A 25,538-nucleotide genomic window follows, 5' to 3' on the forward strand; every position below is an offset into this window, starting at 1 on the left:
TTGTAATGAACAGGCAGATGTTGTTATATTTGAACGTTAGTTGGCTCGAAGCTTGCGTGAACCTCCCATTCTCGTTTTTGAAATTTTTGTTCGTATCAGTAGCTAATTCTCGGCTACAGTTTCGTGTCAGATGTCAGCGTTATAGTTGGCGTAACAGTTAATGAGAAACTTACGTACGAAAACTTATGGACATGGCTTGCTTTAAAGGAGCTACGTCACGATTTGCGCGTCTTGAAAAAACCAGCCTAGTTTTTCAAGTTCGTCATTTGCAGTCCTTGTTAGTCTCTGCCATCCTTAACGATCCTCATTCCGTTTTGATTTGTTCTTGCCTCTTAAGTGTTTTCTATCCTAGAACACGATCATTTTAAGGTTTTATTCTATTTAAAGGCAACTCTTTACGACCCTAAAAAATGACTTTAAAAATCGTGACGTAACTCCTAGAATATTGTTTATTCTCGGGTTGCGTTATCGTTCGCACTATCGATGTTATTCTTATAATTTTTTGTAAAACAGCTATATTTCCTTGAAATACAAATGGTTTGTTTCGTTTTATTCCAGTGCGAAATATCGTATTCCAAACTCACATCTTGTAAAAGTATAGACTTGTCTCAAAAACGGAAATTGTTTGAAATCATCGTGCAACAGGTGTTTAATTTTTTTAGTGTTTTTAGTTTTTGTGTTTCGATTCATACGTTCGTCCTATTATTACCATGCTGACTCGTTTCATGACAGTTTACCTTTGATGCAAGTGAATATACGAAATATCATTTATCTGAAATGTGGAGAAAGATATGAAGACATGATTGATCATCACAATCATCCACACAACTTAAGCAGTCGTGAAATTAAGGCCTGAAAAAAAATTCAGGCCTGAACGGGACTCGAACCCATGACCTCTGAGATACCGGTGCAGTGCTCTACCAACTGAGCTATCAAGCCAACTGGGAGTTGGTCACATTGTGAGTTCGTAATTGTTAGGGGATTGGACACCAGTCTAGAGTATTATGGGATGTAGAGAGAGAGAGAGCACACTAGGTGGAGATTCAACGTTGAGTTAGCTTATGTGTCATCGTCTCTTCCACGCAATAACAGTAGTATACTCGTAGATGGTGAAGAGTGCAAGCGAATATACGAAATATCATATAGTTGAACTGCGGAGAAAGATATGAAGACGTGATTGATCATCGCAATCAAAACCCAAACAGCCTGAAAAAAATTCATCTGTGACCAGCTCCCAGTTGGCTTGATATTATAAAAGAATAAAGGAATATCACACCTGAATTAAATAAAACGTTCTGCTCACAGTAGTCACTCTAGTGTAATTTGCTCAACAAAAATTTGAATTTTGAATTTTTTCCTTGATCCGATCCGTGATCCGATCCGTGATCCGGTCCGATCCTGGTTTTATCAACGCCGTTACCCGCTTACCCGGGTAACCCTAGCTGCCTTGTAAACACGACGAAGAAGAAAGAGGGTTGCCAATAGGTTTGGCGGGATGCGGGATTTGGCTTTTTTTCGCCGTGATATTTGGGATTTGAGTTGAAAACAGGGGCGGGAAGCGGGAATTACAATTACGAGCGGGAGCGGGATTTCGTATTTTTATGGGGTTGGGATGCGGGATTTGCAAGGAGAACAGAGCGGGATACGGGATTTCAATTCTTACGTGATCTCATAAATTGTTATTGACTAGCGCAAAAACCACAAGCTGGCAGATACGAACCGTATAGCTGTGTCAGGTTTCAAGTAATAAATAGCAACCGCTCTGTACCCTGTCAGGTTCTGTCAGGTTCTGTCAAACGATCGTCCATTTCCGACATTTTCGATGCTTGCGTTTGTAACCTTGACCTCCCGATCCTTTCTAGTTTTTCTGGTCTTTCGACCTTTTCCAAAATGCTTGGCTTGTTTTGGCCGGGATGGCCACACCAGATGTCGGTGATAGTGATTTAACGAACGAAGTATGCGACATTACGAATTCCGTCACCATATATTAGATCATATTAAGAAAAGGATGTGCGAGCAGGAATGCCTTCATTCGGAAAGAAAAGTTCTGAGCACAGATTTCAAGTGAAGTGAAGACGCTGAAAGCTTTGAAAGAAACTGTCAAGTGTGTTTACGGGCCATCTCTTGAATATGGGAATGAACAATCTTTTTCTTTCACTGATACGTAGCCTCGATTTGCGCCGCTTTCTCGAGTCCGGTCTACGTTCCTCCTCGAGAAGAGACGGCTGGACGCGTGAGCGGCAAAGCATGTCTGTGACGTATCTTCATAATGTAATTCTTGCGGCGCTTCAGGTGGCCGGAAATGTCATCTGATGACAATCATAGGCAGGCACACATGACGCCTACGGCTCGTAAAATTTGTGGCGTTTTTTTCACATTATTGTTGCGGAAGGGCTTTACATGCTGTGTTCTATAGAAGAGTTTTTTTTTTTAAAGTAGAGCGGAGCTGTTTGACTATACTGTAGTAACTGTCATGTCAAAGGTCACACATATGTTGGTGTAAATGGTGTTGACACCATGTTTATGTTTTGCTTGTTCGGTTTGCTCTGGCTCATTTAAAAATTTAATTTTGATTGGCTTCGCCAGAGACTGGTGTTGCTTCTCTTCAAGGAGACTAGTAAGGTACACATCAATTTGACTGGGTGTTTTGTTTCTTGAAATCGATGTTTTCGTTTATTCCTCCCTTTGTTTACTTTGTTCGTTATCTCATATTCTGGTACCACATGATTCAAATATAGATTCTAACGTATAAGTCTGTTGACTATTTTTCGTGTTGTATATGCTACTATGGTTTAGATCAGGCAAGATTTCATCAGTTGACGGTATTTGGTTAAATATCCCACTAATGCGATCGCACTTCATATCGAACAACTCCTTTGCTACTGCGAGAAAGCTAATTTATGCAGCCTGCTCGATTCAGGCAGGCAGATTTCTTATTGGTTGAAATTAACAATGCCAAGTCCACGAGTCCAGCCATGAATTCGGGGGAGGAGCGCGGGATCTTTTCCCGAACAGCGGCTGGTAATCGAGCCTAACTGATACGTGGACAAAAGGAAACAAAACAGTAAACCGTTTACAGAAAGAAACGTTATAATCATTTGTGCTTACTTATCTGCTACCCATTGAATTCTTTTGTGATCTTTTATGCAATATCTTGTTTTAAAAAGTTTGTGTCAATAATTAAATAAATCATTAATTTCAAAAATTAATAATTAACGCAGAAACGTCCTTGAAAGTAGGCGGGAACGGGATTTCCAAACACGTGTGGGATTGTGGGATTAACAGGAAAAAAATGGGCGGGAAAGCGGGATCTGAGAGCCCTATTGTGGACCCTCAAGAAAGAGGAAAGTGTGAGTGCTAAGGTAACCCGCTTACTAGGGTAACCCGCTTGCTAGGGTAACCCTCCCTCCTTGTAAACAGGCCCTAATAAATTGGCGCTGACAGGCAACATTGGGCTTCTTGAATGAATGAGTTGCCAGTAATCGGATACCCGTGCTTGCGCAAAGAACTCTGGGATCGTCAGGGGGCAAACATTGCAAGTCGGTGGAAGGAAATGTATGGCGAAAAGTTGTTTCGACGCCCAAAAACATGGTTTTGGGGAGAGATCAACGCTTTTTCGCCGTTGTTTTATCGCACATGGATTTTGGCAATGTTGATACATGGAAAATGTAAGTTTTTGTTTGAATAATCGTGAAATAAGTGATAAAATTTACCGATAAACTCCCTTTTGCTTGCGTGAGGTTTATTGTGAAATACATTGAACAGAATATTGAAAATTTCAACACACGCCTGATCTCGAGAGGCTACCCGGAGCAAATGGTAGAAAAGACACTCCGAGAAGTTAAATATATAGACAGAAAAGAAGCTTTAAAACAGAAATCGAAAATTGCAGAAGGAACTACTACCCTTTGTGTCGCGCAATTTCACTCAATCGTCAATACCAAACTTTGGAAAGCATAATCACGCACAAATGGCACTTTTAAATACAAATAATCAGAGATATATTCAAGGAGCCACCCTTGATCAGTTATAGAAAAGGAAAATCCCTGAAATACGTGCTTGTAAAAGCAAAACAAGGGCCTTGAGCAACACAGTAGCCACACAGCATGAGTCGCGCGGACTCATTTGTCACTAAGTCAACCCCAGACAGTACAATGATCGCCACTGGACTTATTTCCAGTATTATTTGTAGACTGAGCTTTCAAATAAACCAAAAGTAGCCTGTACACAACTTTAAAGGCCTTACTGGGTTATTTCCTCTCGATTTATACCAAATTAATTTTGTAATATTTTCAGACCATTACGCGATGTAAGTTTCACAATAAACCTCACGCAAGCAACGGAGTTTATCGGTTGGTTTTATCACATATTTCACGGTTATTCAAACAAAAGCTAACATATTCCTCATATCAACATTGCCCAAATTCATTCGCGATAAAAACGACGGCGAAAAAGCGTTGATCTCTCTCAAAAATCGCTTTCTTGTACCTCGAAACAACTTTTCGCCGTACATTTTCTGGCGACTAGCAATATTTGCCCCCTGACGATCCCAGAGTTCTTCACGCAAACACGGGTATCCGATTACTGGCAACTCCTTCATGGACAAGTGTGGCTTCCTCCTAGTGATAATTACATAACCCATGTTTTTGTACAAAGTGATACTGCTGGTCATTTTCGAGCCATCGGTGATCAGGTGAACACGGGACAACTGTCTACGGCGCCCAAGAACCACGTCTGAGAAGAACAGGCACGTTTACTCGACAGCTACAGGGATCTCACGAAGATTCATCAATAGAAGAAACTATTTGAAATATAAAGTAAGTGCCTCCATTGTCTTTTCTTGGGGTTTAAGGTATTTACATAGATGTTTTCATCGAAGTAATAATCGTCGGTCTGCCACGTGCTCGACGACGTTGCGAGCGAATTGTTTTCCCGTACTTTCTCAGCACTCTGATCAATGCGTGTTGTCCTGGTAAGTTTAGAAATGGAATAAACTGATCGTGGCAAAAATTTGGAAATATATTTCCGGAGGTTCTAAAGTTGCCGACGAGAAAAAGAACCAAAAAGCCCCGAAAGCTGCCTGTGATACCGCGGTTTCAAATGTGTGGCGTACTTGTCTTGTGCCGATTTTAAGGTGGCTCGATAGGCTGAAAATGGTCATTTTTGCAACATTTCCATGGTCAATTATATTCTCAATATCAACATTTAAGTAACACATCTAGTTACAGTATTCTTTGAAATGTGCAGTTCCGAAGTTTTAGACGAATTCTTTAAATTCCTAAGGAGCCACACCCACAAATGTGGCCACACCCATTTCCGAACCTTTGAAAATAAGGTATTTTAGGAACCAAATATCTCAACTGAGAAACACAGCATAAAGTCCAAGTTTTGCAAGCTTGTATATAATATTGTTGACTGTGAAATGAGCCACTTTCATGTAAAAACCTCAAATATGTTTAAAGTTATGACCAGCTACTGAAACATGGAAAATTTGCCATGGTCTACCCAAATTTCATTGCTAATAACTCCTGCAATAATGGTCAGATCAACACAAGAGTGGGTCATTTCACAGCTTTGACTGTCTTATAGGTTCTCTGAAAATTTCACACCGTTACCTTAAATACTTTTTACAAAACAGTGTTCCCAGTGTTCAAAATCATGAAAATTTGCATATTTTAGAAAATAAGACTTAAAGTTGATACACTTAATTACCACTAGGATTTGAATTTTTTTAGTCTCTTAAAAGGCCCCAGCCTCATAGGAGGGTCCTTCATTTGCTTCTAGGGTATCTGTGTAACCCTTTTTCCATTTTCTAATGTTCTTTCGCCGTTTCTTGGCCAGTTCCCCACTCTTTCTTCGCGAATGACGAATTCTGTCACTGTCTAGCTTTGCGCAACTCCTCTTGCAGTGGACACCAGGCACAATTCCAAGGTGTTTTAGTACTGAAATAAGGCATGTTGAGCCATCATTAAAATGAGCTACTCCCAAAAAGGTTGCAGTCTCAACAGTTGGCAGACTTGAGTGGGTCTCTTTCGTAGCATGCTGCCAAATCAGCCCATTGACACTCTCATTTTGGTTTTGTGTTCCACCGTGTGTGCACTTTGATAGAAGGCTCTCCTCACTAAGGGCTTCAAATGTTGGCAAGATGGCATTTGCCACAGCCTCTTTCATGGGCTCTTTGTGGGCATAATCTGCTGTTCCCTTGGCAATGTCCCTTTGGAACCCACACCAGGAGTCTTCTCCTTCTGGACACAGGTCATGATCAGGGTTTTCATCCGTAGATCTGCTGTGATGCCAAATGGCCATCACTGCATTCTGCATTGCTGTTATGTTATGGGTGTTCTGCCTGATGGCCTTTCCAAAATAAACTTGGAGTTTATCTATTCTTTTGTCTGTCAGTCTCCCTGCTCCACCGATTGGTTTGCCGTCAGCTAAAGGAGTCTTGCCCAGTCTCTTTTTGAGTGAACGTAGGCGTGAACCCAAACGCTTCTGTACGTGGCCCACACATTCAAGTTTTTCGATGGCTACATCTCCATAGACAGCTTCTTGTACTAAAAGCTTGTGTGCTTTACTGTCACCATCTCCAAGGAACTCCACGTACCGCATGCCATGGCCCTCAACAGACCGTTGAAAAATGTTCAGAATCCCGGAAGCATCCATTGATCCTGAAGAGCCTTCAAAATTTGCATGACATTCATGTTGATGGCCATCCCACCACTCATGAAATTCTGCTGATCTCTCTTTCCCCCTCCATTGCATACACTGCCTGCATTCTTTTGACATAACCTCGCAGTCCAGAGCCTTTCCTGTGACTGTGGAAAGTGCTGTCACTATGCCATATGCTGAGGAAAATCCTCTCTTTCGCCACGTTCCATCTCCTGACACAGCAATGTCATACAAGCCTTCTTCATTGGGTTCATAAAACTCTTTTACATCATTTGCTGCTTTAGACATGCTTTCTTTAGCAACAGATTCGGTTGCATCTCGCACAGCTTTCACATGGTCACGGTAAGCGTTCTCATTCATGGGTGGCAACATGTTCATGACACATGTGAACTTTACAAGTCCTTGGTGACCAACACCAATGTTTCTCATAGCTAACACAGCTCTCCTGTTCACCTCAAAGGCTTGTTTATTCTGTATTTTAGCAGAAGTGTAAAATTGGCGAGTAAATGAACATTTACCTCCAGTGCACTTTAAAATGAGAAGAGAAGCCAGACCCATTTTGGAATCTTCATCTTCCTCGAGCGAAAGAGCTACACGTTTACAAGAAGGGCAAGGTAAAGACTCAAATACCGTGGCAAGAACAGAGATGTCAACAATTCTAAAGCCTTGCAGGATTTCACCTTCATTTTCGGAGCTTTCCTCGGAAGAATCATCCGATGGTGGTTTCAGTTTTCGCACTGAAGCTGGCAAGGATTTGAAGCTTTCGGACTTCACGCCTCTCGCCGCGTGCTCTTCATCCCCACTCGACTCGTCGCTTTTCTCGGTCGATTCTTTCGACACAGAAGCAGCTTCGGTTGAAGAATTACTTTTCTTTGTGTACTAGTTACCAGTAAATCTTCTCTTTTTTCTTTTTCTACTGTGAACTTTCGTTGGAGGCATGTTTCGCTAAGAATATTTCACGAACTAAACTGTAAACAATGGCTTTCGTCGCTTCCACGTTTTATGTCTAAAACGATGTCGTGTAATTGCACAACGAAATGTCCCCGCTTTAGCCTGAACTTGTTACCAGTCTTCCCATCGCTTGAGGGCACTCACAGATGAATCAGAGCAGAAAAATCGCCCTTTTTTGCATCAAAACAACGCGTAAACAACATTGGTTACCATAGTAACCGATCAAGAACAAGCTCAAACTTCGCAATTTTGGGCAAATTACGCACTATAGGGCAAAAATATCGAGCTGCTATTGAAGTACAATGGCTAAAGATACTATAAAATGCAAAGTCACAAAATACACTTTTTTTTCGATTTTTGGCCTATCGAGCCACCTTAAAGCGCTGTTTAGTGGAGTTATTCGAAACCGTTGTTTTGACCGGTGCTGTCGAGTGCTGTATTATTACCGGATGCGATATACAATGTGTACATTAGTACTGATCTTTCGTTGATTGACATTTGAAATCGAACAAGAAGATCTTTTAGATCTTATAACCGCGCTTTAAAAATTTAACGGTGCGCTTAGCACTACCGTTGGAACGCAGTGCACACTCCAAAGCGGTCATTGATGATTCTTTTCTTACTGTAGACATCACATCACTTGATCAACACAAACTGTATTATTGCACCATCAGTGGTAGCCGTTGACAAATCTCCGATGACGTAATGGTCTTAATCTAGAACTTTCTTTGGGATATGTATGGGCATGAACGATATGAACGACACAATAATAACACTATTAACAACAGCTTTCTTTCTTAAAAGTCATGATTAAATTTAATTGGTGTTTTCCACGAGTAAAGGGCTAGCAAAGTAGTCACACAAGTCATATAAAAAAAACCCTATCCCGACCGATGTATCGATTTTGGTCACTCCAGTGACCACAGATCGAAAACGTGACAGAAAATTGGTGTTACTTTTGATTCTCACCAAATTTGTTATATCCCCCGCTTGGGAGAATTTTGTTAAGTTAGCTAATTTAGTATGCAAGCCACCGTAATGGCGGTTGCCGCTGGCGAAATGTTTATTTGCTCAAAATTGGGGCAAAATCTTTCGGAGATGGAAATCAGGACATTTGTAAGGATACAGAAAGTAATTTGGGACCAGTTGCTGGCTTCTAAGGCTGAATTTATCCAGAAGTAAGCTGTATTTTAGTTTTTGTGCCGAAAGCCACATGATGAAATATTATCGGTTTGTTCTGCTGTCTTGTTCTGTTTTTTCTCCTGGTCTTTTTTGTAGCCCGCCGAGGCCAGTCTTTCATCTAAATCAGTTGAAAAAAGTTCGAAAAAGATGTTCCCATTCAAGTTTAAGCTCTCAGGTGATAATTCTGGAGTTTTTTGGCCGAAACGTCAGCTTTGTTATGTTCATGTTTTTCGGTTGCTATGGGCGATAGTGGCTTCCTTTGTTAGGGGAGTGAGGTCACAAAAAAATTCTAATTAATTCTGGTTTTGTTCGATTTCGCTGAAATTTTAACACGATAAAGCTGGATTGTTAAGGAATAGATTTACCGCCTGCCAATGTGTGGTAGCTATTAACGCTTAAGTGATATATCGCTTCGAAATCAGGGTTTTGAAGAGATTTTTTTGCAACGTGTGGGTTCGGCGTGATTTTGTAATCGGAGGTTTTTGTTGACTCTGAAGAAAAAAATATCTGGAAAAGGTCATTTCATCGATGATTCAAACGAATATAAATATGTATATGTTCCAAGCGAAATTTCTGCTGAAAAAATATAATTTTTGACGAACGCTGGGTTTTTAATTTTTTTCCCGTGAAAGTCAGTATCGGAGATGAGATTTATTAATGTATCAACAGCTTTTGGCGAGTAAATATCACAGGTTGTGTGACTCAAAATTTGGCCGAGTGGAAGCTTGGGTCTGGTCACCTACAAATTGAAAAAAAAACCATGGGTAAACCATGAACCACGCTCGGCCCATGGCCACGCGGTTAATAAGCGAGATGACACAATTGTTATGCAAGACCTTTTGGAGAGCTCGGTTCAAGGGAATGTAATAGCGAATTGTTGAGAATAAAAGTGGAATTATACGACCAGCGCGTATTGAGTGTACCCTCCAATTCAGTACAGTTTGTCCTTATGGAGAGGTAGGCCACACCATCGATCGCTTGCCAGACGTTACTCCACAAATCGCTTTCTCCTGAAAAGGAAAAGTGCCGAATTGCAATAAAACCAATGGCTCCATAAAGCCCAATAAATTTCACTACACATACGTGTGCTTTGGCGGTCGAAAGACTCTTGAAAACTCGTGAAACTTATAACCAATGCGCTTAGGGTGGCCGAACACAGTTTTTGCATGCGCTTTTGCTGATGCAATTCAGTGCGCACACAAGGAATTTGCAAAAAACAAACATGCTGTCAATAGAGCGATCATTTTATTTACTCATCACCTATAATTGAATGCAGTGTATTGATGGCTTTAGTCTTTTATCACACATATATGTTAGAACAGGTAAAGATGCAAAGAGCTCAGCAATTCTCAGCTTTTTCTTTGTTACTGAAAGAACCCAGTTAAATGCAGCACATGCGTAGTAAATCAAAAAATTGCTATTGAATGAAAATTTGCACTCTTGCCTGTTTCTTGAGAACAACTCATTAGAATTTCACGAAATTTGGCATGAAAATACTTTAGGAAATAAGTAACTGGAGTATTGAAAATAATTGAACTTTAACAAAGGAAACTCTAGATATTCCAGTAAACCTTCAACAAGGGATAATTAAAGATCTCTCAGTTAAATTATTAGCAAAATGGTGTTAACTTGGGAGAATCGTTACAAGCTTGTTGCATGCAAATTATAAAGAAAATCTAATGACTAGATTTTCTACAAGTAAACAAAACCGATTTTAAAGGCCTGTTTATTTTTATTCGTGTTGCCATGGCAATGGTACATATGTCAGCTTAACCATAAAAAAATCAAAGTTTGTGTTGTTAACTTGCTTGCTGCCATTTTTGGCGACCGAGAGATCAAGGGTTTTAGAGAGAAAGGTGAATGAAACACAGGTATCAAAAACTGTGTTCAGCCACCTTAAGCTACCTGGTTTGGTGGCTTAAATTTAATGAGAATTCCACTGAAGTTTGCCGACTTGCTTAACTTTAAGCGAGTTGGCAAAGTGACTGTTTTCATGGGATCTCCAGCCTGAACTAGGTAACTAAGTGATTTTCCCTCATTTACCTGATCCTGAATGCTGCTTTAAGCGGGTGAGTCACTAACACTATCTGAATGCTGCCCTTCATGAACTTTCTTGATTGTCATTGCAGTTGCAAACAGTTGAAGACCTTCAGTAGTGCCTTCTGGAAAATTCTTTCTTGTGTACTGAGAAAACCATGGTATGCTATATGTCTATATATGTAAAGCTAATAAACTGTAGAAAACTACTTTTTGCCATTTTTAAGTTATTTTTTTGTAAAAAAAATACCTTGTAGTCAACAGGTCTGGGGTATGTTATCATCGGGTCAATGGTTGAGTGAGAGATGTATGTATGTCACACCAATCATTCATCTTTGCTTTTCTACAAACAGAAACAGGTATTCTTGTATTGGCCTTTTTCTGACATTTCCGATGCTTTGTTTGCTATGGTTGAGCCGAGGACTTTGTGGATGGGTTTCAAAAGAGTTCAGAACTCGCTCATCTGACGAAGAATTATAATGACATCCACATTGATTGCTGTATTCGATTTGTCTGTATCCTAGTTTGACAAGGTAGTTTTGATGTTTATGAGCTGACTGAACATGGTGCAAGAGTCCTGGTTTTTATTATTATAATTATTATTATTTTTTATCTCTTTAATTTTTTTTACAGTGGAACTAACAATTAACTTGACTATTTAGTAGCGAAATCAACCTATGGTGACTGTTGCTAGTTGCCTAAACAAACCACAACCGAAGCCCTAACCCTGCTGAATAACATTGGACTAATCACCTCTTAACTGTCTTTGAGCTGAAATCAACGTTATCTAGCTTGTGCGTTGCGTGAAATTAACATTTTGCTGTAATTTGAGTGAAATGAACATCTTTGTGGTCGCGCCTTAACGTAAAATCAACATTTTAACTGTTTTTGACCTGAAATCAATATTTTTTAAGGTTACGCGTTGCAAGAAATCAACATTTTGCTGTATTTTAAGTGAAATGAACATCTTTGCAGTCGCGTCCTGATGTGGCAACAAATACAAGTTTTTTGCGTACATAACATCTCGAAAATCATGTAAACTTCAGCAAAAACATGTACAGAACACACCTAAGAAAACCCTCGTGCGAAATTTGAAGCGTTTGTTAAAGTTCACTTTTGAGCAAAATACCTAAGTAACGCCCTTTTTCCACTGAGCCCTTCACATAGACGAAGCCGGGCTCTTATTGATAACAAATTGAGCCAATCCTTTGTTATAATAAACAGAGGTGAGACTTTGACTTATAACAAAGGCTTGCCTCAATTTATTATGACAAAGGATCGGCTCAGTTTATCATAAGAAAGGCCCTGGCTTCGTTTATCTGAAGGGCTAGGCTGAAAAAGGGCGCTACGCATTTTGCTCAAAAGTGAACTTTGTCGAAAACGCTCCATATTTCGCATGCAATTTTGTTCAGGTATGTTAAGCAATGTCCCATAGTTTTTCCACTAAAGTTTGCTTCGTTTTCGAGATATTGCGTATGCAAAAAAACACTCGGTTTTTCTTAGCGGGGTCTTTATAATATTGTTTTCACTTACAGTTGTTACTGTGGCAAGGTGAAGATGCTGGACGAATAGCTCAACCCCATGGCCAAGAAGCTGGTTTTGAGAACGAAGGTAAGATGGAGGCCCTGAATAACAGGTTGCAATATTCTGTATAAACCCCTGCTTCAGAAATATTGCAAGGGTTCTCCTGTATTTGGAGGGCCACAGGAACTGGTCCCTGACAGGTTTAGTAATCAATAAAAAGTACAAGACAAGATTGCTGACACTGAAGTCATGGACACAGCAAACAATATGCCTGCGATCAACAAATCAGATGAGCCGCCCACATTGTCAGCATGCCAGATGACCATATTTCGAAGCAACATAACGCTCCAGATGCTCCGATCAGAAAATGTATTTGAGTTAGGAGGTATAATAAATTTATTTTAACACTGTTGACCACTGCTGATATTTTAAATCTCACTTGCCAGAAATACAAGGAGTGAAGCCAGGATTCTTCCAGAAACATTCAATCTACAAGGACGTTGGCGAGGATGTGAGAAGCAAGGTAATGATTGTGCACATGGTAAATGGACATCCTTGTGTTTATTTATAACTTAAGCTGTTTGGCTTACTTATGTCACTGGTCAGGAAGAGTTTTCGCCTGATAACAGGAGTTCTGATTTGTTTTCCAATTGGCCCAGTTCAAGCACTGTAAAATAGTCTTACACACATAATCTCCAATTCAACTGTATGTTTTGGCATTCTGAATAGACTTCCTGGTGGTTGTCCTGTTTGAGTTTTGTGCACTTAATAGCACTGAACTTTATGCTGTCAGGCAAAGTGAGCTGCAAATGGGAATTGAGCAGAAAGGGGGCGGCAGGAGGTGAAGATTTCTCCCAATCATTAGTTCATGTGTTAGTCTCACATCATGTCATCTGATGGCATGTTTGAAGCCATTCAAAGCAAAGAGCTTGTTAGGACATTTGGATATAAAAGTTTCTTTTATTGGGTCAATCAGCTGGAAATAGATAACAGTAGACCTCCAACTGGGACTTCACCTTCTGAGGAAATGCAAATTCCAAAGAAGAAACTGGAGCAGATGAAGAAGAATGTTGGTGTGCAGCCAAATGATCCCAGTTCACCTTTTCACTCAGTCAAATCATTTGAAGAATTGCCTCTGTAAGTACCCTTACTATTTTATGCTTCCTTTGACTTTCCATTTTTATCCATCTTAAAGGCTGTAGTCACTCAAGACATACAGTAGTTTACCGTGCATTTCATAAAAGAAATCTGTTGTTTTAAAGGGCTTTCTCTCAGTTTAAACCCAAGATCTCTTATGTGGGTGTTCTATTTTTAGCTGGCCAATCAAAAACCAAGTTAGTCTAGGTGGTGGAGAAATCAGTCACATGACAATAAATTGCACGTGCGGTTGTCAGCGCTAGCAGCCCTTTGATTGGCTTACAGATATCTTTTAAAAGTTTGTCAAAGTTATTGAAACTTTTTCCATGTGCTTCATTTTCCATGCTGAATAAGAAGGCTTCAGTTAAACGTATTGAAACAGTCCGCATTGTTTAAGAACCGTGTCGCGACTGTATCTAGCGTGATTTGTTAAACACTCCGGGTGCGATTGTTCTCTAATCTTGGAATTCTGTTACAAGTCGTTTTTCGTTCAACGTTTAAAGGTCAAACTGATGATACCGCGAACTTCTTTCTACAGTGTGTTTGCCTTGGCTACTCTTAAAAAAATATCAAATACCAACCAGAAAGATCGAAATTGAAACAGCGGCACGTTCAAGCATACATGCTGCGAGAAAGTGTCATCCAGTTAAAACTTTAGAATGTTTAGCTCTAGTACATCATGTGGCTAGAAAGATCCATTTATCCATCTTTCTGTTATAGTTCGATCTCAAACTCGACAGAAGTTGAATTAAATTTGTTTAGGTTAATTCTTAATCGAGCAATCGTTCATTAGGCTGCTTTGAAATTTTTGCTGCAGCGATTTTGAATGCATGCTTGTCATTTGTTACTATATGAGTTTTGTTCACTGATAGTTCATTTTGTTCCAAGAATGAAACGATAAAGAAGCATCAGTATTTATGACTGTAGCCAGTTATCTTCGTGATCAACGTGGTGTACTTTGTTGTTAAAACCAAATTTCACAATGTTTATTATCGTTGATAATTAATGAATCATGCACTGCCAGATAACAATTTAAAGCCGCTCTCCAATCAGAATTCTGTTCTTTTAAAAAAAGAACAATTAGCTAATCATTGACACTTACATATATAGTTTTCCATTTTAATATTATTCTTTTTCTATTCCCACCTATTTTTGTATATATGTAGTTGTCATTTTTTCCATTTTTATCCATCTCAGGCTGTAGTCACACGGCCAAAAGCTCACATGTTTAAACTTAATACATAGCCAGTGAACATTTTTATAAATTTTTAGCATTGATTTATTGTTTTATTTTCCATGTATATAACTTTTTAGGTCAGAACAGCTTTGCTGTGGTCTATATGATATGGGCTTCAACAAACCATCCAAAATTCAAGAAACAGCCTTGCTGAAGCTTTTGGTAGACCCGTGAGTATGGTGTTAAAATGTTACACTTCTTGAATGTAAAAACATTTTGAAATGGTTCTGAGAAGCTAAACCATTACACCACAAGACCATATGTCCTTCTAGATTTGCTCTAGTTTCATCTAACAAACATTTTGACAAAGACAGCAGCTTTCAAGTGGGTTGTAAACTATTCTGAAATTTCAACAAGAGAAGAGGTTCTGCCATTCTGATGAACATAGACATTTCTAACAGTTCTTAAACCCTTTTAGGTTTGCTATTATTTTCAAAACAGTTAGTTACTCTGGAATTTCAAATGGTCCATTGATAAAGTGAGGAACTAAAACAGAAGTAGAAAAATGTTTGAAAAGTGGACCCTTAAATGTTTTCCTTTGTCTAGGCGAATAATAAGTAATTGTGCCAACTCTGTAAAGAAACCCTGAATTTAACAAAACTGCCATTTTTTTTACTTTCTGGCAAAAGAAGTTATTATTCTGGTGACCAACACAAGTTTCCAGTCTCAGAATGCAAAAAGCAGGCTCAAATGCAGATTATACTTGATGTAGAAAGCATGTTGTGTCCCCCAAACTGTGCTGTGATATTTCAGGGGTTTTACATGAAGTGCCAATCAGTTTCATTCATAATAACATAAAGTATTTGCCTATCTTGCCGACTGAGAATCATGCAGAAAACCTGATTTGTCTTCTATACTTGGCAATGATTCACATAGCGTTAAGTCCGTGATGTTGGTTGTAATTTATGTGACGTCAAATTTCAAGTACCCTTGCAAAATTGTAAATGTCAGTTAAAATGAAATCAGCCTTTTTGGGGTCACACAATCACTAAACTGCATATATTTGGAACAGTTCATACAATGCAAAATCCCCTGATACTTCACAGGAATTTTGAATTAATACTATGCGCTTAATATATATTGTGGTTGTTTTTTATGTAACGTCCGCGACAGTGTTTTTTCGCTCTATATTTCTAATAGAAATCGGTCAATTGGAAAAACTGTATAGCCCACTTAACATGTCAGTAGGCACAAACATGTTCATAAATGGAAAACTGGATAACTCCTTTTTATCCTTTGTCTGTACTAAATTAAAGTTTCAAAATTGAGTCTGAATGTAATGTCCACGACGGTGGAATTGCCCTGTAACATGTTCCTTTTAAGGATCAGTCCCAAACAACTAAACTGGTTTTATGTTTTGTTTGGTTCAATCGATATTTAGATTCAAAAACATGATATTACAATCTCAGTCTGGAACAGGAAAAACAGCAGTCTTTGTACTGTCCATGCTTTGCAGAGTAGATGCAACAAAAAACTTCACACAGGTAAAATTGCAAAAGTATTTAATTATGATAATAATATCGTAATCACCCATACAATAAATAAACAGTACTGTTAAGTTGCCGAGGAGGTAAGGGAGGGTAATCTAAGAGTTGTTTTATGGACACACTTGAATGTCAACAGAAAAGTGATTATTATTATTATTATTATAATTATTTGTTGCTGTTGTTGTTTACATGTGCTTGAAACAGTTTCTTGATTCTTCTTCTGTTGTGTTGTTGTTGTTTCTTTATAAGGCGATCTGCCTTTCGCCAACATATGAGCTGGCATTGCAGACAGGCCAGATGGCAGAAAAGATGGGGAAGTTTTGTCCTGAGGTTAAGATTGGTTATGCAGTGAGGGCAGAAAAAGGTAAGAAACTTCCTCCAGCATCCAAATATGCCATAGTTGTCTCAAAAGCTGATCTTCCTTCTAATGTAATTTATTACGAATTTTGTTTCCCTTCAGTGTCAAGAGGCCAGAGAGTGACAGATCATATATTATTTGGCACACCAGGAACCCTGCTTGACTGGATTTTACGACACCGTGTTATTGATTCAAAGAAAATCAAGATGTTTGTATTGGATGCAGCCGATGTCATGATTGCTTTACAAGGACATCAAGATCAATCTATCAGAATTTACAAGTCAGTAAACTATTCTTGGAAGGTTACTTTCAGGGATTATCACTTCCTTGTGCTTCTCAGGAAAACATTTTTTGCAAAATTTGGAATTCAGACTTTACATCTGGGAACAAATTTTGTTGCCTGGATAATTCAAGTTCTGTCTAGTATTATTTTCACGATCAGAATTTGTAAATAACAACCAGGAGATGTAATGTTGCCTTGTTTGTTTCAGTCATTCACTCTTTCCTGTTTCCTGAGTACTTTGGCCAATGTTCATAGACAATTTTATGATAACTGCAGAAATTCTCGCGTGCTCATTGGTTAATTTTTATTGTTAATAAGCGGGCAGACACATGAATTTATAATTTATATGGTGCGGAAACGAACGAGAGTGGACAATTTGTCAATTTGTTATCGCAAAAGACAAACTGATGTGGATCCACAGCTACTTTGACAATGTTATGACCAAATTCATGATCAATAACAGGACAGATGCATGAAAAACTGACGTCAATTTGTTAAATTGCATGTGAGAAAAATCGTTGATGGGTTATAGCGCATGAGAGTTTTATACTTCTGCTTCTTTTCCCACACAGGACATTACCAAAAGATTGTCAAATGCTGCTGTTCTCTACAACTTATGATGAAGAGGTGATGAAGTTTGCAAAATCAGTCGTGCCTGATCCACTCATCATTCGACTTCGCCGGGAAGAGGAGAGCCTGGATAACATCAAACAGTTTTACGTGGTGTGTCGTGATAAAGAAGACAAGTTCCAGGCCCTCTCCAACATGTATGGAGTTGTGTCTATAGGACAGTGCATTGTATTTTGTCATGTAAGAACATCTTCCTTGTTGTAAAAGGCCATTAGTTTCGGTACTACTTAAGTTTGTCAAACCAGGGCTGAGTCAATTTCCGTTACCTTACAGTGAGTCAGGTTTTTGTAATCATTGGGGGAGCAGGGATAGCAGAGTGGTGAGAGCACTTGTCACCCACCAATGTGGCCCGGGTTCGATTCTGGCCCGGTGCCATATGTGGGTTGAGTTTGTTGTTGGTTCTTGCCTTGCTCCAAGGGTTTTTCTCCGGGTTCTTCGCTTTTCCTTCCTCCACAAAAACCAACAATCCAAATTCCAATTAAACCAGGATAGAGGACCTGCATGAAAATCAGCTAAGGCTGATGTGGCTTCCTCTCTAAATATTATAATATTTTTTATTCTTAGGGGTACAACCCAACTTTAATTTGAGGATAACAGTCATTAAAACAATCGGGTACAGGGTGATCCCGACCATAGTTCCCACCACAGCTGATATTTCATGACTTTATTTCGTTTATTTTCTCTATGACAGTTGTTTTTCTGTTATTTCAGACTCGTAAGGCAGCCTCGTGGTTGGCGCAGAAAATGACAGAGGATGGACATGCAGTGGCGCTCTTATCAGGCGAGATGACAGGGGAGCAGCGTATAGCTGTGTTCAACAGATTCCGTGACGGCAAAGAGAGGCTGCTCCTCACAGATATGCCCCTTTGGGGCTTAGATGTCGAGCAGGTAAATAACGCGCGTGGATCTGATCGGTAGCTGCCGGTTTCGCCCCATGGCGAGTTCGCCCCCACCGAGTTCTCTCCCACATCGATTCAACTTGATCGAGTTCGCCCCCAACTAGGTCGAGTCGCATACAGAGACTCCCTGGTGGTGGCGAGATGACCGGTACCCGTTTGACTTTGTTGCTATATGCGCGCCGGCTGCAACAAGCGAACAATCATCATCTAAGCGTGTCAAATGTACGTAGACTGAAATGGTTCTTCGAAAACGTTTACTAACTCGATAACAACTACGTAAATACGAACACAACATTTTGGGGCGAACTCGAAATTGAAATTTTATAGTGGGGGCGAACTCGCCATGGGGCGAAACCAGTATCATTCTGTCCCAGATATGGGCGAGGAGGCGCCATGTACCTCTCCAACGGCTTAACAGGATTGTTCGAGAAGGCAATAATGAACAAAAAACAGATGCAATGAACGTAGCCCTTAAAACAGTAGAACTATGATACCGAGAGCTATTAAAATGGAATTGTGTATAGGTTCTGAAGAAGTGTGTGGCTTCTTGTGGGTGAGGGAAGAATGGGGGCGCACTATATAAAGGCGTCCTCTTGCTTAGCCCGATTCTTAGACGTCCAATGTCGTTCCCGGCCCCTCTCTCCCTCTCCCGTCGAAAGAGGGAGAGAGGGGTAGCGAAGGGGTCGTGGATGACTTCGGACGACATCTTGCTTTGCTTAACGATCAATTATATATCATTTTAGATAAATATGATAGTCATATGGTTGCTTATTGCAGGTAACAGTTGTGGTAAACTACGACATGCCCGTTGAGCCCACAGGCAAACCAGATTTCAAAACATACCTGCACAGGATTGGCCGGACCGGCAGGTTTGGCAAGAGCGGCATTGCAGTGAACTTTATTGATGGTCAGCGGTCGATGGGGATCATGAAGAAAATCCAAGACCACTTTGGAAAGAAAATATTACATTTGGAGACCAATGATGTTGACGCATTGGAGAAACTAGCGTAATATGGTCACTATTTCAAGTGGTATTTCAGCTACAAGACATCGAACTTATTTTAAAACTTTAGAATGTTAAGCTCTAGTACATCATGTGACTAGAAAGATCCATCTATCCATCTCTCTGTTATTTCGATCTCAATCTCGACAGAAGTTTAAATTGCCTATGAAGTAAAAAGTAATTGCTGCTGATTTGAAAGGCTTTTCAAAGTGAAGACGAATGGCGTTTTCGTTTTTGGAATATCTTTTTTCGTTTTAGAGATATTCACGTTTTTGTATTATAAGTGATGACGTCATAGGTGGTTCCACTAAAACAGTTCAACACTCGATCAAGAAAATCTCTAGAAATATTAAAGCAGTGTTCTTTAAACTTGGCACCAGAAATGTACATCACAAAAGAAACAAAATAACACCCGTTGTGCCATCGCCATGACAACAGTTATGCCGCTGGTCCTGTTTTAATTAAAACCAACATTACCAGATTTTATCTTAAACAAGGATCATCCACTCCCAACAATCTAATGGGGAGAGTTAAGACAACATGGGAATCATGTGTGTTCCGAGCAAGGCCCTCTGTCCCTTTTCGAAGGGTTGCAAATTGGCATATTTTGTTTTTCACAGAAAGAGACTGGAGCCAAAAGTGTTGCCATGGCAACAACACAGAAGGAGTCATTCTGTTTCTTTTGTGATGCACATTTGTGGTGCCAAGTTTGAAGAACACTGCTCCAATATTTCTAGAGATATTCTTGATTCAGTGTTTTACTGTTCAAATGGAACCACCTATGACGTCATCACTTTCCTCATTTGCATAATACAAAAACGTAAATATCTCTAGAACGAAAAAAGATATTGCAAAAAGGGAAACACCATTCTTCTTTACTTTGAAAAGCCTTTCAAATAAGCATCACTTATTTTTTACTTCATAGGCACTTTAAATAACAACCTCGTTCCCAGGGTCTCTCATCTTACTTAATTTAATTGTCATCTCCCAGATTCTGGGAGACACGTGACCAGACCCAACCAGGGTCTCTCTTCGCTCGCTCCAGGGGGCGGTAAGATGAGAGACCCTGGGAACGAGGTTGTTTAAATAAATTTGTTTAGGTTTGTTAAATGAGCAATCGTTCATTAGGCTACATGTACTTTGAAATTTTTGCTGCGGCGATTTTAAATGCATGCTTGTCATTTGCTACTATTTGAGTTTTGTTCACTGATAGTTCGTTTTGTTCCAAGAATGAAACGATAAAGAAGCATCCGTATTTATGACTGTAGCCCGTTATCTTGGCGATCAACGTGGTATACTTTGTTGTTAAAACCAAATTTCACAATGTTTATTATCGTTGATAATTAATAAATCTTCATCCACCTTATGCACGTTGTGATCTTCCCCTCCTTTCTGGTTCTCGTGTACTCTTAGCTTGCGTCGCAGATGCTGTCTAACGTGGGTTACCGCGGGTTATTTACAGGGAAATTTCCGTCTGCAACGCAGGCTAATATACTCTGGGAATTTCTTGGACATTATCTCCGACCGGCTGCCCGGAGTACTGCTCCACTCTATTACTAGATGTCCCGGAATCCCCCGTGCCATATAGCGTTCAACCCTAAAGTCTCTGATCACCAGTTTGAAATACTTTATTTTTTCACTGTATACATTGGTGAACTAAACTTTTGTTCTCTATTTCACATGATAAATTATTACTGTACACATTTAGAGTTCATTTTTAACAAAAAAACCATGAATGATTCTGTGCGACGTGCTGCCTGTACTCGTGTCTTAACTTTGTCTTAACTTTACATGTGAACTTGGCGCCAGTCTCCAAGAGTCGTTACACAACGCGTTTTCCCTCATATGGACTACGTGATTGCGTGACGGCATTAAGTTCGTTGTTTCTGGGTCACAAGTGACGCCTAGTCAAGTTTTACTCTAAGAGCCAAGGTGTGTTCCGATTGGTTAACTCAGGAGGCAATTAAGCCCCGTTAGCATAAAAGACATTTTAAAAGACGTGTTTTTTTTGAAATTCAACGAATAATTTTACTCTGTCTCTCATAACTGAGCCGGCTTTGCACCCAATTATCGTTGTGTTCTAGCCAGTTGTGATCATTTGTATCTTCTACGAGTGACCAAGTAAACCAGTCCCTGAAAATCAAAATTCAAATGGTGATTTCATTAGGTTAAAGTCTCAATAAAAAAAATTACACAATGCGACTGCAAAACATACTATGTGCAAAACTAAGACGTAGTTAAATACCGTCAACACAGATTTGGAAATTTTGCATCTCATCGGAGCATACCTTTGAAACCTTCTTCAGGGGCATTGCTGACTGTTAAAAGGAAGAAAAGTAAAAAAGTTATGATGTAGGATAAACCTCATATGAAAGTTGAGCTGTTAATGTAGCCTGCACTGAATCGAGAGCTTTTTTCTTTTGTGTACTTTGTCCACTCGGTTTCCGAATACTACACGAAAGTGGCTGACGGAAACCGGGAAACGATTATTTAATCGGAATATTTACAACACTTGGCGGAGCTGGAAGGTTTTTCTGATTAGCGAGATGAAGTAATAAAAACTGGCGAGACAATTTTGGAGGTACGCTATTACTATGTTTTGATTGGACAAAAAATTGAAAACTACTCCGGTATTGTTACAAAAGTTAGCCAATAGCAGTGCATGTTCCGCCATTAGATAACAGTCGTAAACCTGATTCTCATTTTCGATCTCGGAATATTTTCCGACGGCGAATGAACTGACGTGGCAACTTCCGTTCGCAGAGGAAAAGAGTACGAGTTGCAATCTAGTTTCAGGTAGAAAACAGTTCTAAGGATGATTAAAGAAATGAATAACGAAACGAAATATCAGCGAATATTACATGGCAAGGCGTCCTTAAGTAAATTCGAGCGTTCTGATTGGTTCTTTCTTGGTCGGGATTTTGCCATACGGACCGTTTCGTGAATTGTTTGGTTTGAGAAACTGGCAAATTCAATAAACAAGCACGACCCGAGTGCCATATAATAAAATCCTTGCTAACTTAGCTTGCTTGAGCCGTACTTTTGAATATTGGCCCTCGGTCGTTTTTGTACGGACCTCGCTGCGCACAGTCCGTACTGAAACGACCTCGGGCCAACATTCTCCAGTGCGGCCCTCGCGCTCGGTTAGTAAGAGGTTAATATCATGGGGAAGTATTAAGTTTGTCGACAAGGAAAATCACGGCGCAAATTTGCTTACCTGGTAGAGCGTCCTGTGAGATGGCTCCCTGTGGTTCATCAATCTGCAACAGAGTTCAGCACTTAAAATTAAAAGCTTTAGCAGAACGATCTAGATTTTATCAATTAGCATCGTAAATAGCCGAGTATGTAGTTAAACCGAACCCGTGATTTTGATTATGGTGAATTCTCCCCACTTTCTGCCATACTTTATTTGTAGTGCCAGCTCCGACGACAAGTTGTCGTTCTCCAAACCTGTTGGGGTACATCAACAGGTATTGGTCACCGAAGAAGTAATGCTCCTCCTCTACTTAGCTTAAGACAAACCTGTAATAGCAATAAAGATCCTGGCTTGATTCCCAAAGTTATAAGCGTCGCGTCATTGTTTGAGAGAGGCACGCCATTTAACGTGAGATGTTGATCCATGGGCATCACAGAAAAACTCTTCATCAGCTGAAAAAAAGGGGCGCGTTACAAGATATCCTGATGATTTGGCTGCCTCCTATTTCGCGTAGCCAAAACGATGACGCGCGCGATGAGAGTACAGGCGTGACAGAATGTCACGCACGACGTAAAGTGCACACGAAGATCAGTTTAAGGAACTCAGTCACGGTATTTTGAGTTATTTTGGACACGCAAAAAATTACATTTAAATTGAAGGAAACCTGAAAATAGAAGTTTACTAAGAGAGAAAAACACCACAGAGATGACAATAAACCATAAAGGAAAAAGGATGTTTAAGGATGGAGAAGATTAACACGGATTACAAACGACGAACTAAACTTATCAAGATGGGCAAACCGTGACGTAGATGCAGAAGACATAACAGAGAGAGAGACAATACAAGAAACACCACCACCAACAACAACATCAACAACATCTTTTACTTAAACACGGTGGGTTTTAAAGCTAATATAGCTTATGGGGCCGTGTAAATAATGTTAATAAAATAATAAAATATTAAAAATTAAAAATTATTAAAAATTATTAAAACTGAATGTAGACAATAAAAAGTAAGATATGTACAATAAAAGATATGAATAGATTTAATAAAAGACGAAATCCCTGTCAATTTGGGGACGGCCCATTTGCGGTGACTCTTCATTAAAGTTCAAGTTTCTGAGGGCGTGAGACTTTTTTGCTCTCTCGGCGTAGTCCCTAGCGCTGGCAGCGGATGGTTCTAAAATATTCTAAACAATGGATCCTCTGTGAGAAATAGAGTTTTTCATATAATAAGTTTCAAAACGTTGTATGTCAACACGATGTTGATGACGGAGGTCATCCTTAAACTCTTTCCTTTGGATTATATGTTCCAAGCATGATGGAGTTATGCGGTTGTAGATATTATACCACATAATAAAAAAAGATTAAGAATGTTCCTCACTGATTGAGTTATGTTTTGTTTTGTCACAAAATTCCGCGGACGAGCAGTTGATGATTTTCTTTATTCTCATCACCTGTCTGTTTGACAGTGCCTTGCTATTGTTTGTTGAGAAATAACATGCCGATGCCACAAAACAGAAGTTCACGATTGTTACCTGTAATTTGACATCTCGTAAAGTCTCGGTTGATCCAACAGTCAGTGAGACTTCTCCGCGCTGTTTACGGTGCCTGTAACGGGCAAAGAAATACTGAATATCCCATAAAGAGTAGCAAAGGGGAAAAAATAAAACAAAAACTGTAAATACCTGGAACTTCGACGGGCTCGACTATCACGATTCAGCTTTGGTTTCTTATTGTTCGGTGGTGTCTGCAAATAGAGAGTGGACTGGTGAGATGCACGTGATATGCACATGTTTGAAGGCGCGGTGGCCTAGGTTATGATACTTTCAAGCTCACAGTGTTCTGCTTTACTTCTAGCAGTGCAAAATGTTGCTAAGCTCTAAAATTGTGACACATAACTACCAGGTAATGTAATCAAGATCATGGTAGTTTGTTGGACACCAACCTGGAAATCTGGATCGAACGAATAGCAATCTTTGCTCGAGGTACTCTGTTGACAAACAGCGTAAATGACAGCGGCAATTACTAAATCTACTGTAAATAGCACTTTTGGACTCCTAAACGTACCTTTTTGGTACGCTTCGGCGGCATATCAAGCTCGTTTGGTCTCGCCATGGGTATTTTGGCTCAACTACGTCTCACCAAATAGGAACCATGGTTCAAACAAACTCGCTTGATATGCCGCCGAAGCGTACCAACAAGGTTTGATTGAACTATTGTCCTGAATTGAAGGGAAAGTGTAATGTTCTAACCCAGGCATTTCAAGAGCTGAAAAAGGACTAGAGAAAAACAGAAAGACAATGCTTACATCGTTCAAGGCTTGCTGTATGCCTTCTCGGTGTGATCCTTTGTTATTTTGCGCACGTAGATTGTTCCATAACGATAATAGACCAATTTCGATATATTAAAATTCAGCCCAGCACGAGGCTCTGGGGAATAAACCCCACAAACTCTGTGGGACATTCCTTGCGGGTTACATGTTGAACCGATAAAGCAACCTTCGATTGTCTGACTAACAGACCGCACACGTTCAACCTCTTCCTGGCCGAGAGTCCCAAAAAACAATTGACCTTGTCTGATGACCTATATATATGTAGTGCCACACACGCACGCTTGTTTGCGTGCGAGGAACCGTGCGTGCGTGCGTGAGCGATGAGTGGTCGCATGTTGGTAAATACTGTTTTTTTTTTATTTCGGTCAAATTCAAGAACAAAAAGAAGCCTCGTTACTATTTTTTTGGATCAATGGCTGACTTAAAAGTTCCCATCGTTTTACCTGTCTTTCTCACACGATGGCACACACGTTACCTTTCCCAGTTCATGGTTGCCACAGACATGAATGAATGAATGCTTTATTTAACGTGGATATACGCTTAGAAATCACTTTTCAAAGTTCCCTGACTTTTCCCTGATAAAAATCAAATTTCCCTGACCAAATAAATACAAA

General features: G+C 39.7%; 3 protein-coding genes across 4 annotated transcripts; 1 reads left to right on the forward strand and 2 right to left on the reverse strand.

The window, feature by feature from the left end:
- Nucleotides 1-3,251: 3,251 nt before the first annotated feature.
- On the forward strand, nucleotides 3,252-21,307 carry LOC145482213 (ATP-dependent RNA helicase DDX19A-like). 2 transcript variants are annotated; one of them, XM_081460834.1, is made up of 12 exons: nucleotides 3,252-4,817; nucleotides 10,929-10,997; nucleotides 12,372-12,447; nucleotides 12,807-12,892; nucleotides 13,337-13,497; nucleotides 14,812-14,904; nucleotides 16,116-16,218; nucleotides 16,471-16,585; nucleotides 16,682-16,859; nucleotides 17,435-17,672; nucleotides 18,204-18,380; nucleotides 19,169-21,307. In XM_081460834.1, the coding sequence occupies exons 2-12, from the start codon at nucleotides 10,995-10,997 to the stop codon at nucleotides 19,400-19,402; spliced, it is 1,464 nt and encodes a 487-aa protein (XP_081316960.1). In that variant the 5' UTR covers nucleotides 3,252-4,817; nucleotides 10,929-10,994; the 3' UTR covers nucleotides 19,403-21,307. The 2 variants fall into 2 exon arrangements, with proteins under 2 accessions (XP_081316960.1, XP_081316961.1); XM_081460835.1 differs by having other exon boundaries at nucleotides 3,253-4,817; nucleotides 12,807-12,883.
- LOC145480498 (uncharacterized) lies at nucleotides 5,740-7,992 on the reverse strand. Its single transcript, XM_081458742.1, has one exon. It carries the CDS (start codon nucleotides 7,222-7,224, stop codon nucleotides 5,740-5,742), a length of 1,485 nt encoding a protein of 494 aa, XP_081314868.1. The 5' UTR covers nucleotides 7,225-7,992.
- An 89-nt stretch (nucleotides 21,308-21,396) lies between the features above and the next one.
- On the reverse strand, nucleotides 21,397-24,916 carry LOC145482221 (ubiquitin carboxyl-terminal hydrolase 48-like). The gene is made up of 8 exons (XM_081460844.1): nucleotides 24,901-24,916; nucleotides 24,538-24,582; nucleotides 24,278-24,339; nucleotides 24,128-24,200; nucleotides 22,917-23,042; nucleotides 22,612-22,654; nucleotides 21,683-21,712; nucleotides 21,397-21,527 (listed from the first exon to the last, which is right to left on the reverse strand). Exons 5-8 carry the CDS (start codon nucleotides 23,037-23,039, stop codon nucleotides 21,502-21,504), a joined length of 222 nt encoding a protein of 73 aa, XP_081316970.1. The 5' UTR covers nucleotides 23,040-23,042; nucleotides 24,128-24,200; nucleotides 24,278-24,339; nucleotides 24,538-24,582; nucleotides 24,901-24,916; the 3' UTR covers nucleotides 21,397-21,501.
- Between the last annotated feature and the right edge of the window lie 622 nt (nucleotides 24,917-25,538).

The sequence above is a fragment of the Orbicella franksi genome, chromosome 3 (genome assembly GCF_964199315.1).
Source record: "Orbicella franksi chromosome 3, jaOrbFran1.1, whole genome shotgun sequence".
Classification (NCBI taxonomy): domain Eukaryota; kingdom Metazoa; phylum Cnidaria; class Anthozoa; order Scleractinia; family Merulinidae; genus Orbicella; species Orbicella franksi.